This window comes from Glycine max, chromosome 10 (genome assembly GCF_000004515.6).
Source record: "Glycine max cultivar Williams 82 chromosome 10, Glycine_max_v4.0, whole genome shotgun sequence".
Taxonomy (NCBI): Eukaryota; Viridiplantae; Streptophyta; class Magnoliopsida; order Fabales; family Fabaceae; genus Glycine; species Glycine max.
In genome coordinates, this window is record NC_038246.2 from 47816112 (window position 1) to 47827645 (window position 11534).

Sequence of the window (11534 nt, forward strand, 5' to 3'; positions counted from 1 at the left end):
ATATATATATATATGCATACACAAAGAGGAGTGATAGAGAGAGGTGAAAAGAAACGTTGCATAAAAAATCAAATAATGCGTGTGGCTCTCACTCAACCCACCTGGGACCTGGCTCGGAAGTGCTAAGAAAGTTACAAAGCTCTTTTCTCCTTTCTTCTCTGTGGTGTGTGTGGTGATGGTGGTTGTGGTGGTGGAGGGGAATCCCATTTGCTGCTCCAACCGCAAAGTGCAGATATTTATTTGTATTGTACCCTCTTTTGTATTTATTGGTTTCTGTTTTTGTGCTAATAATGGGAGAGGAAGCACAGGTAAGGCACTTCAGATCATAGGTACTTTTTTTTTTTTTTAACTTTAACACAACTTTGTGATTATTTCCAGAGGGGAAGGGGCATGTACATATGGTTCATTTTGGATTTTAAACAGTGACCTAGAATCAGTTGAATAAAATTTAGTTCCAACTGCACCAGAGTTTTGGTACAGTTTCAAAAAACCACTGTCATGGGTTGAATTTTGAAGTTTTCAACTTTGCATCTAACTTTAGATATCCTCTGGAGACTGGAGTGATTCTTCCTCTCTGCCACTGACGGTTAGAAATATCTGTTTTTGGTTTCCCTTTTCTTGATGCCTGTTTTCAGCGCAAGTTCCAATAGTCAAGTCTATTTGTTTTGGTTTTAAGGTTTGAAGACAAACATGGAAAAAATTAGGAGTTGGAAAATTGCAATTTTGCTTTTTCGGGGGTTCATACTTCAGCTCAATATCAGTTGACCAATCGATGTACCAGATTCATTCACTCATTTTCTTTCAACAGTGGAAGCCAATTATATATATTTTTTATAACAAGTTTAGGTGAATTAGGCCCGCGATTAAGGTGGGAATATGTTTCAAGGTTCAAATTTCCTGACAAGACTCTTATGTCGATTTAATCGTATGATATAAGTCTGGTTCTTAGCATGGAGATCAACCTTCCTTTAGATAAGGGAAGGGTCCCTCTAAGATTAGTATTCTGTGTTGACCTTTATTTCTGGGGGCAAGTTGGGCGTGGATAGAGAGAGATGGAAAGGGACTGAATTGGAAAAAGAAAAATAATTTGGTTGAATTCAAGATGATCTGTTTGGGTATCTGCCCTCCATTTGTGGGTCAACTACAATTTAGATACCATTGAATTGAAGACACTTACCAACACAATTTATGCCACACTATGAAATCTTGTCAAGAATCTGTTCTCAGTTACAATTATTATTTATTAAAAGCCAATATGGACCCAACTATTAATTAATTGAAAGGAGGATCCCACCAACATTTTCTACCCATTCCCCCTCCCGGTGGTTATTAATTCTTTTACTTTTTTTTTCTCTTTCTCAATTTGCTATTCAATGATTAGTTATTGCGACACTTTGTCAAGTACTCTCATATGAGTGAGATTTTCAGTGTCACTCACACACAGTAACTGTAGAGCCTGCTTGTTCCACTTTCTCAAGTAATCAAAGGACAAGTATTTATCTAAAACACATGTGAATTGCCCTCCCTTGTATATATATGTCCTTCTTTCCTTTTCAGACATTGTTGGCAAAGCTTTACCCCATTACTTTGTCCGCTTATACTATTAAATAACTTTTGAAGTTGCACCAGTGCCCTAAATGCCATGGACCTTCCAATTAGATCTCGCATCTTTATTATTTATGCTGTGGGTAGCCCACATCTTAGCCTGATCTTTCTTCTTCCATTTAATATCTGCAATCTTGTTGCTTTGATACACACTATACATTTGTTTTTTCTCTTTAACTTGAATGAATGAAAAGGGAAAAGAGAAACAAAACAGTACTCTTCCTTTCCATTGCGATTACTTTTTCTTCACCATACGTCTATTCTTCCCCTAACTATAATGACGCGCGCATTCAATGACTGACTGTACGTAAATTACTTGTATAAGGAAAAATAATTAGTGGATACCATTTTGTACTTAAAGGTTTAACTATTGAGTATTTCCTCCATTTCAAACTATTGTTGAAGGTTAACGTACGTAAATTAAGATATGTCTAATTAATCTAAAATGTTATTATATCTTGACTAAAATAACCTCCTTGATTAATTAATAATAGTTAAGAAAGAGAAGGAAAAGTGGAAAGCTATTAATAAATGGGAAGGATAATAAGTGGAAAGATAAATGACAAAAGACACATAATTATTAAGTGAAGATTTAGTTGGCAATTTTTTCTTAATTGAAGTCTTGGATTTCTAAAACAAATAATAATTTTGAAACGGAGGGAACATTAACTAAATTTCTAAAACAAAATGAAAGATCTAAAACACTGTTTATTTCTTTTCTCTTTTTAGGGCGGCAATGAGCCACACACATCTCAATTCTCTGTCTAGAAAAAAGTGTAATATAGTGAAATTATTAATCAACTGATATTGAAATAGGGGACTGAATTGCATTTTCATCCTATGTAATTAATCAATGAATGGGGAGGAAAAATAGCTTTGCAATGTAACTCAAGTAACCGGGAAGATCCATAGTGGTATCCTAACCTTGCAATGTAATACAAGTCACTACGTATCATCTGTAATTCTTTTCCCTATTTTACCCGTATTTGTGTTACACGTGATTAATTAAATGGTCGCGATTTTTTAAAAACAAATGTACCTAATAATTGAGAAAATATGTGTAAGTTATTTTGAAAATTATATAAGCCTCTAGATATGAAGGCACAAGGCATACAATCTCAAAGAACCACTAGATATAGAAATTAATTTCAGTTGAACTTCTAGAAAGCTTGAAATTAATACTTTTGAGGATGAATCAATTTTACACGGTAATAGGGACCTATTGATGAATATTAATATGGACTATTATGGTTTACTGTTGCCTATCCTTTAATGAAACTTATACAAGCTAGCACAAGTGACTACCCAACCGAAATTTAACAAAAGAAAAAAAAAGAGTAGATTCATGTAAATTACAACAGTTATATGGATCACTCTGTTATTATAGCATTATGTAGGTACTATTACTCGGAATAAATTTGAAGAAATTAGAAAGATCTATATAAAGTAATGGTAAGTACATACAAAAGGAAAAATACTCGTGCTAATTGTATGAGCAAATCAGAGCTTGAGAATAAAGAAAGGAAAAAGATCCGAGATTTATAGGTTTCAAAATGTGAACAAGAAAGGAAAAGGTTGAATTGTAGCTTGACTCTTTTGCGATCACTGATCAAAGGGTCAATTATACTGGCTATGATGCTCAACTAACATAAAGTAATGATTATAAAATAGAAAGGAAAAGACTTTTTGGGGCTGTTGAAGTGGGGCCAGGAAGGTGCGATAAGTCATAGTTAATTTTAGGTGTGGTGACCTTGAGGCTTATCTTTCAGAGTTCACAAATTGGTAATGGAGTGGAGGGGCATGGGGGACTTTGCTTATTCCATTAAATTGATTCCTTTCACGGGTTCCTCTGAAGAGGAAAAGGACACAAAATATTGTCTTTTTCGGTTTATCAAGAGGGAACCAAGTGAACATCTGTATGCTTTATCTTTGGCCCCTCAAAAAAGAAACAGATAAGTGAATAAATGAATTTCAATCTGAAATTCCCACAATAATATGATTATATTTACGCACTCCTTTTTTATTTTAAAAATACTTTCCTGCCATTTCAGCACAGGAAGGAAGTAGATTCATTCCCTTTATGTTGATGGAAAAAGGGATATTTTTATAAAGAAATCCACGTGACTCTCACTCCCCCTCTATATATTTATCAAACTTCATCTTTTGCATTGGAAGTGGTCCATATACCGGAACAAAGTTAATCATAATTCATAATTGTATATGAAAAGAACACCATAATCTTTTGACAAAGCCAATTCTCATAAAGAAAATATACATATAATTAATACTTATATATAATGTCCTTGATACGTGTATCTATCTTTGAGTGACTAGGCCGAACAAGAACTTCATTGACAAAATATTATAATTATAACACATCAACTTAAAGTTTAGAATCAAAATCAATTTACATATAGTACATCTTAATTAAATTTAAGGGTTAAAATTAGATTTCCTCAATTTTTAAAAGTAAACGAACTAGTTGAGGTAGAGGGGTAAAGGTCTAACACCGTCGAAAGAGAAGATTTGGAAGATTTAGTTACTTTGAGAAAGAATGGAAAAGAAAATATACATTGGATACACGAGTATTACGTAGAGACAAGAGCAAAGTTTTTCACATCGTCAGGACCCGCAATGTGTTGCTGCTTTAAGTTGGGTTCTAAACGCTGTGATTGCTTGAGTGGGACAAGGGCAAACATGGAAAGCAATTTGCTCCTATTACGTGGAAGGAAAAGGAGCCTACACACACGTTATTTAATCTGATACACATATAATATTAGCTTAGGATATGATAATACCAAGAAAAGAATAGTTACACCAGCCACGTGTGCGATGGTGACAGTAAAGAGCACACATCTCAGCAAAGGAAATTCAAAATTGTCTAACTCGGTTTGAAGCTATCTTTTACCACGCCATCCTTGCGCAAAACCAACCAACCATTACAATACCCTTCACCTGCCAGCTATTTTTATCTACTAACCCCCGCTTTGTTTCTAGTTTTCACACTCACATGCAAGTCCCCATCTCTCTAAAAGCTATTGCTTTTTACACTCACTTATTGCAATTTCTGTCACCGCCCACTCAAAAATTCACCAGAACATGGGGAAAAAGAAAACCAATGGGGGCATCATAGCGACAACGGCAAGGGATATCAGGGAAAAAAAATCATCTTTTGATCTTTAAATTAAAATAATATAAAATTGAGGGTTACTATAATATATTATCAGCCAGACAGGCAGACACGTAAATATATGATCTGCCACATAGACTTTGTCAAAAAGATGTTTGTTTACTGCTCTAGTAGCCCTAGAAGACACGTAAAAATTGAGGGTTACTATAATATATGATTAGCCACATAGACTTTGTCAAAAAGATGTTTGTTTACCGCTCTAGTAGCCCTAGAAGACAAAATAAATAAAAGAGAAAAGAAATGAGAGGAGAAAGAACATGTAGGTAAACTCCATTACATCCCCAAAAGAAGAAAAGGTGGTTCTTTCCCTTCCTTTCCTCCATCTTTTCTTTATCCTTTTTTTTCCCACCACATCCTTCTAAAAAAACCAATCGAATTTGTTTAGACTTCAGGATCAACTTTGTCAGATTATAAACACAAGGGTACAAACAAATTAGTAAACACAATTCAGGCACATCAATGGTCTGGTCGATTTCTCTTCCAAAATTGAGGAATCCAAATCATCTCTATCTTCGTTGGCCGTGACCTACTCCATCCAGCTTGCTTGCTTTTTCCACATACGGCATTCCATCATCAACATAACAACATGACATTTTACCCCCACCATTTGAGAGGGACCCCATCTTGCACTTCAAAATCCCATGCCAATTCACATGCTTCACTCAAGCTATATACCTTTCTTCTTTGATAACCGCAAGCACAGGGGTGCAGCAAATAAAGGATATTATATCATTCTACTCACCCGCAGGTTGTTTCTGCTCCGCTGGCTTCACTTGAACTGAGGGCACAGAATGAACATGATAAGAAGCATAAGAAAAGCCAGTAGGAACAAACTGAGGGTGGCTCCCAGAGGGTTGCATTGCAGCAACCTGTGCAGGATGCAAAAGACCCTGTGTAGGTAAGGCACTGCTGCCTTTCACATTGTTTACGGCAGGGGAAGAGCCCGGTCGCTGCATCTGCTCAGGGCCACGCCGTTGTTGATGTTGAAGGTAATAACCACTTGGAACTGTGGTGGTGGATGTGGTACTGTTGGATTGCGGATGCACGTAAGGACTAGAGAACAAAAGCTGGGCCTGTTGTAATGCTTGCTTTGGTATTTGCTGCTGCGGCTGCTGCTTCTGTGGCAATTGAGATTTACTCCCAGTGCTGGAAGAGGGAGTTAGCTGAGGAACATTGAGTATTGATGGCACATTCCTGCTGCCAACAGGAGACGATTTACGGGCCGGCACAGCAGAAGAGTTCTTGGCTTGCTGAGAGGATAAGGAAGAACTTTGGCTTATCTTATTGTTGGTTGTTGAAGCTGATGTTGTCCTTGGGCTACCAGTATTTTTCGACATTGATGAAGTCGTTGGTGAGCCAACCATGACTGGGGGAGATGGGGACTGGGTCGAACTTGAAGGTTGCACTTGTGCTGCTGATGATTTTGGATTTGTCGCGAAAGATATTTGGGTGTGAGGTTGCTGGGAACGAGCCTGCTGCTGTGGAAGGTTTTTGACTGATGAGGGCGGTGTTGTTGAAGCCATGGATGGGGGCGACTGTGAAGTGGTCGTTGCCCTTACAGAGTTCTTCCACTGAGGTGACTGAGCAACGGTGTTACTGCTCTGTACAAGGCTTTGAGGAAATGCGGATACGGCACTGGGAAACTTATTAGCCATTGAAGATGTAGAGGGGAGGTTATCAGAGTAAACACTGCCATTGCTTGTTGATGGGGTCTTGTTGCGAGCAGCGGCGGCAGCTGCAGCTGCAAATTGATTCTGCTTCTGATGCTGAAGAATTTGCTGCTGCTGCTGATTTCGCTGCATTTGTTGCTGAGAACTGGCTGGATTGGTGCTGATGACAGCAGGCATAACAGAAGTAGAAGCCCGAGAAGAAGCAGAACCAAGGTTTAGATTACGACCCGAGGTATCAATCACATTGTTGCCACCTGATAACGACGCTAATGAGGGATCAGATACTTCTGGCCTTCCGAATGCAATGGATTGTCCCATTGTTGCCGGAATTTTTCCAGCAGATATTGCTTTTCTATCTTCGTCTAGATTAGAAGAATTAACTACATTTTTCCCTTCCTCAGCGGCATGATAACTCTTCTTCAACTGAGCACTGGCAGCTTGTGCTGCTGCCATTATATGATAGTTATGATTACTCGGCATGATTGAAGGGTTCTGTGCAATAGATGAGAGGTCAAGGCCAGGGGCTCCATTCATGGATGCAAATGACATGGCAAATGCAGGAGCTGTTTCACCTCCAGCCTTTGGACCAGGGTGCTGCTGGGGTTGTTTCTTTTCACCGTGACCTCCGTTAGAGCCTGCTGCACTAATTGAGGCAGGTGTCATCAAAGCAAAGTTAGGCGACTGCATAGGCATTGCAAAATTTTGGCCATAAATATTCATGGTAGCGCGAGCGAGGCGACTATCAGCAGTAGATGGACTGTCTTCACCACCCATCTCAGACTCAACCTGGCGAGCTGGATGAGAAGGGTGATGATTCTGCCTCTGCTGCGGCTGTTGCTGTTGCAACTGCAGTGGCAGTGATGGTGGGTTTTTGGTGACAGGAAAGCCTTGCAAGCTTCCACCCCCATTGGACCCAGTAGCATTATTATTAGGCTTTTGTTGTTGGTTTTGAGCATGCTGCTTCTGAGAGGTGGATGATCCACTAGACATACTTGCATTTTGATGGCCCTGTTGGCTCTGCTGCTGTGACTGAGCAGGAAGTTGCTGCTGCTGAATCTGTGAAGGATGCAGCATTTGAGAAGAATAGAAAGAGCCATTGAAGAACGGAAAAGCCTGAGCATGGGGGGTTCCACGGTACCCAGGTGGACCACCAACATGTGCTGGTATTGGAAATGAGTAAGCATTGTTCTGCAAAATGGCCAAGTACGGAGCTTCATTGCCAGGCATATTTGGATAGCTGAAGCTCATTGTTGGTGCAGCTGCCCCCGCAGCAGCACCCGTGCCACAAGCATTCGGCGGAGCTGAATTGGACACACTGGAGGGTGCTCCATTACTAGAAACTGGCAAAGACTTCACAGATCCAGGCCGTACAGATGCCGCAGCAGCTGCTTGCTGCTGATTCAGCGGGAATATGAATGCAGGGCCATGCTGAAATTTGTGACATAGCACAAATTAATTTTAGAAAAAAGCAAACAGAAGGAGAAGACAAGAGAATTTATAGTTCTAGAAGAAGACAAAAAAAAAAAAAAAATACCAAGATATTACTAGGTGCTGCTCCTGGGGGTAAAGCTTGCTGAAGCAAAATTTGTTTTCTTGATGAATTATCCACATTGGCAGGCTGAGAGGCTTTGTCCTTCCCAATATGTCCTGGAAACATGGCAATACCGTGCCCTTTGTCCTGGGAAGAGTTTGCAGACCTGCAAGGAACATTACCATGCAATTCTGTGGAGGGTGCAACATTAAGATTGCTGGGCTTGGCTCCATATAGTGATGCAGAACCTGCTGCAGCTGGCCAAAATGGATTCATCCTCGCGATTTGTTGGTGATACAAAATATTGCGAGCAATGTAGCAGTGGGTGGCACACCTTTTCGGCCGAGGCTGGTTAAAAAGAAGATGGGGAGGCTGCAATTTAAGTGGGGGAAAATGATTAATCAGGAATTCAATTCACATTGTTTCAGAATCAGAAGTTTTCAAGAGGTAGTAAAAAAAGGGCAAAGTACCGGTATGGCTGCAGATGTCACAGGAGTCCCATCCATCGATACAACTCCTTGCAGAGGTGTCATATATCTGCGAATAATGAGATGAGAAGAGGATCACATCAAATTTCTGCAAAAAAAAAAGTTGTACAAATATCCGAAACAACAGTGAACACACAATAATTGATCTCTTGCCGTACCCCATGGGAGGAAGCCCGCCAGGCCAGCTTGGAACAGACAATGGTAGAGGCAAAGAATTGGATTGGACTGAAAGAAGGAGAAGAGAGAAACCCAGTAAGGCACCGAGATCAGAACAGAAAAAAAAATGTGGGAAGTGAAGAAAGACATAAGAAGAATAACATTCATTGTTAGTTTCAAAATTTAAGTACCATTTTTCTCTGAGTTCGTTTGCTGCAGCTGTGGCTGTGGCTGCCTCTGAGCGTTCTGATGTTGCTGCTGCTTCTTGTTAACCATACCACCGACATTGCCACTAGTATCTACCCTATCAGCTTTCTCCAAATCAAGCTGTAAGTCAATTCCTCTTTCTTTCTGCAATAAACCTGGTTTCTGCGAATCATTTTCTTCGGCTTTTGCTTTTACTTTCTCCATTTCTATAGCCATTGCTACTTCTTTGTTCATTCTCAGCACTTTCTCGTCCTCTTTTGTCATAGGCTTCACTTCCTGCCCAACAAAAACGCCTTAAATACTTGTTCTTGTACGAAAAGAATTCATAGCTAATACATGGCCCACCTACCTTTTCTGCGTCAACCACCATATTATTATTCTCCGCATCCCTTTCCGGGGAAGACCTCAAGGGAGGAGGTGGCGCCTGAAAATCCAAAATCCCACCGTTAAAAAAAAACAATCCAAAAAAAAACCCGGAATATCAGAAGACAAGAAAGAAGAAAATAATAAGCACCATCAAATCTATCTGGAACTTCTCTTCTCGCTGATTTTCACTCTCGGATATTGAGTGATTCCTGGAGAACCAAAAAGAAAAATCAATAAAGAAAGATCAGGATTCACATTCAGCGCGAACTCTACAGAAAAAGCTGAATGATTAAAGAAGAAGCGAAAAAGAAAGAGTAATTAAAGTCGATGCTGCTCACGCTTTAGTCGCTTTCACATCTTCACGGTCATCATCTGCTACTTGTCGCACAGGAGATTCCTTCTTGGGCGACTGAGGAGACACCACCACCTCACTCAACAACCCCACCACATCTTTCTGCCTCTCCGCTACCTCCGTCGCCGGCTTAGGCTCGTTGCTCTCCGGCATAACTTGAACTGTCTGAGAATTCACCAGATTCTCGGTGACAGACCCCACGTTGTTCTTATCCAAATTGGAAGAACAAGTCTCCATCTTTGAAGGCTGATCGCTCTCAGCCTTTGTCGTTGATGAAATGGGACTGCTCCGAACGCTCAAACTCGCCGGATTCTCATCCTCGTGCTTCACCGGTCGCGGTCTTTTCCTCTTCGGAGCTGAAAAAGTTAACCCCAAAACAAAATTAATTAAAAAAAAACCCAAAAAATCTATTAAATTTTACTTTTTGGAAAGAGTAACGCACCAACAGCGGACATGGGAGTGGCGGAAGAGCTTGAATTTTGTGGGTTGGAGATCGGTGACTTGGCATCGGTGGAAGATTTATTAGATTCTCGGGAATCGAACTTGTTGGAATCGTTTGCGACGATATCTTGTTTCGACGGTCCCTGAGGTTGTCTCATCATGCCGTACAACACTTCCGCGATCTCTATTTCGATCTCGTCCTGCGCTAAAGACGAGGGCTTGGACGTCGTCGTCGTCGTCGTTGTTTTGGGTGGTCGAAACTTGGCTCCTCCATTCTGCTTCTACACCCATTAAAACAACACTGTTAGCACACTTACATCATCAAAACCAACACAGCAGAGCGAGATTTCTGATACCCGGATTCCGAAACTCACTATCTTCTTCCTAACAGAGGCGTTCGACGATGAAGGCGAGGCCGGCGCCGCCGCCCTCACCGGAGAGGTCGACGGCTGTCGGTGATTTTGCTCCGCCACGATTCCGCCCCCGCTCGAAGCCCAGCATTCGTGCGACCTCTTCGTAGAGGCTGCAAAGAGAAACAGAAAGAAAAAACAAGTTAGCGCATCAGAACAGCGAATTCAGTGAGGTCTTGTGAATTGACGATGGTTGAGCGATTTACCTGAGCGAGCTTTTCTGGGGACGGATACTCCGATCATTTCATCGGCGGCCTTCCACGTCGTCGGCGGCGTTGGTCTTAAAACTTTCGCCGGAGGGAAGCTCTTCCGATGGTGGTGGTTGGAGAGCGAAGATGGGTTCAACGGAAGCATTCTTACTGAAGCGCTACCTCCGCCGCCGCCACCGTCTTCGTCGTCATCATCGTCCTCATCGTTGATACTCTCTTCAGAAGTGTCTTCTCCGCCATCTTCTCTGCTGCTATGCATCAACCTATCTCCTCTTCTCTTCTTGCTCCGACCCAATCGATCTCTCTCCCTTTCCCTCTCCCTTTCACGATCTCGATCCTTTTTCCCACTCCCTCCTCGATCTCGCAACCTGGATGGTTCTTGCAGCTCCATGCCTCCATCTTCCTCTGCATAACACAAAACAAAAGAAAACATCGTGAGAATCAAGAAAGACGAAGGAAAAGAAGGGTAGGGTGCGTATTGAGATCTGAGAGAGAATTGAAAACCTGGTGAGTCTCTAAGACTGTTAGTCCTGTGTCTTCGTCTGGTTAATCCATTTGCAGCCATAGTGCTTCTTCTGGCTTCTCTAATCCTGTCCATTCCACACCAAAATCCTCTTTTTCCGCCGAATCAGCTACACCCTCTCATCAACAACCATAATCACCTACACCCCAAATTCGCACAGAAAAATAGATTATCTTTCAACCCCAGAAATTTGATTGTGTCCACAAAAGATCCTCTTTTGCTGTTATCACAATTACCAGAGAGATCTTAGGGGGGCTGCTTTGCTTTGCTTTGCTTTGCTTAGCTTATCTTTCTTTCCCTTGTTCTTCTCTTCCTCACGCTGCTGCAGCACCACTCTTGGCTTCTCTCTATCTCTCTTTCCCCTTTTTGTGCTCCAATCTCATCTC

The 11534-nt window shown here is 41.1% G+C and overlaps 1 protein-coding gene and 1 long non-coding RNA gene across 5 annotated transcripts; one reads left to right on the top strand and one right to left on the bottom strand.

Moving 5' to 3' along the window:
• Nucleotides 1-790, top strand: LOC102669653 (uncharacterized). The gene is made up of 2 exons (XR_416546.4): nt 1-586; nt 677-790. It is a non-coding gene; the product is annotated as an uncharacterized lncRNA (long non-coding RNA).
• Nucleotides 791-5073: 4283 nt separating this feature from the next.
• On the bottom strand, nt 5074-11534 carry LOC100783097 (protein TIME FOR COFFEE). Of its 4 annotated transcripts, none has more exons than XM_041005947.1 (13): nt 11385-11534; nt 11130-11287; nt 10623-11030; nt 10381-10529; nt 10008-10287; nt 9552-9921; nt 9362-9422; nt 9197-9271; nt 8832-9123; nt 8643-8709; nt 8467-8533; nt 8000-8368; nt 5074-7893 (listed from the first exon to the last, which is right to left on the bottom strand). In XM_041005947.1, the coding sequence occupies exons 2-13, from the start codon at nt 11221-11223 to the stop codon at nt 5530-5532; spliced, it is 4596 nt and encodes a 1531-aa protein (XP_040861881.1). In that variant the 5' UTR covers nt 11224-11287; nt 11385-11534; the 3' UTR covers nt 5074-5529. The 4 variants fall into 4 exon arrangements, with proteins under 4 accessions (XP_040861881.1, XP_014618856.1, XP_006589596.1 ...); XM_014763370.3 differs by having other exon boundaries at nt 10363-10529; XM_006589533.4 differs by having other exon boundaries at nt 11130-11529.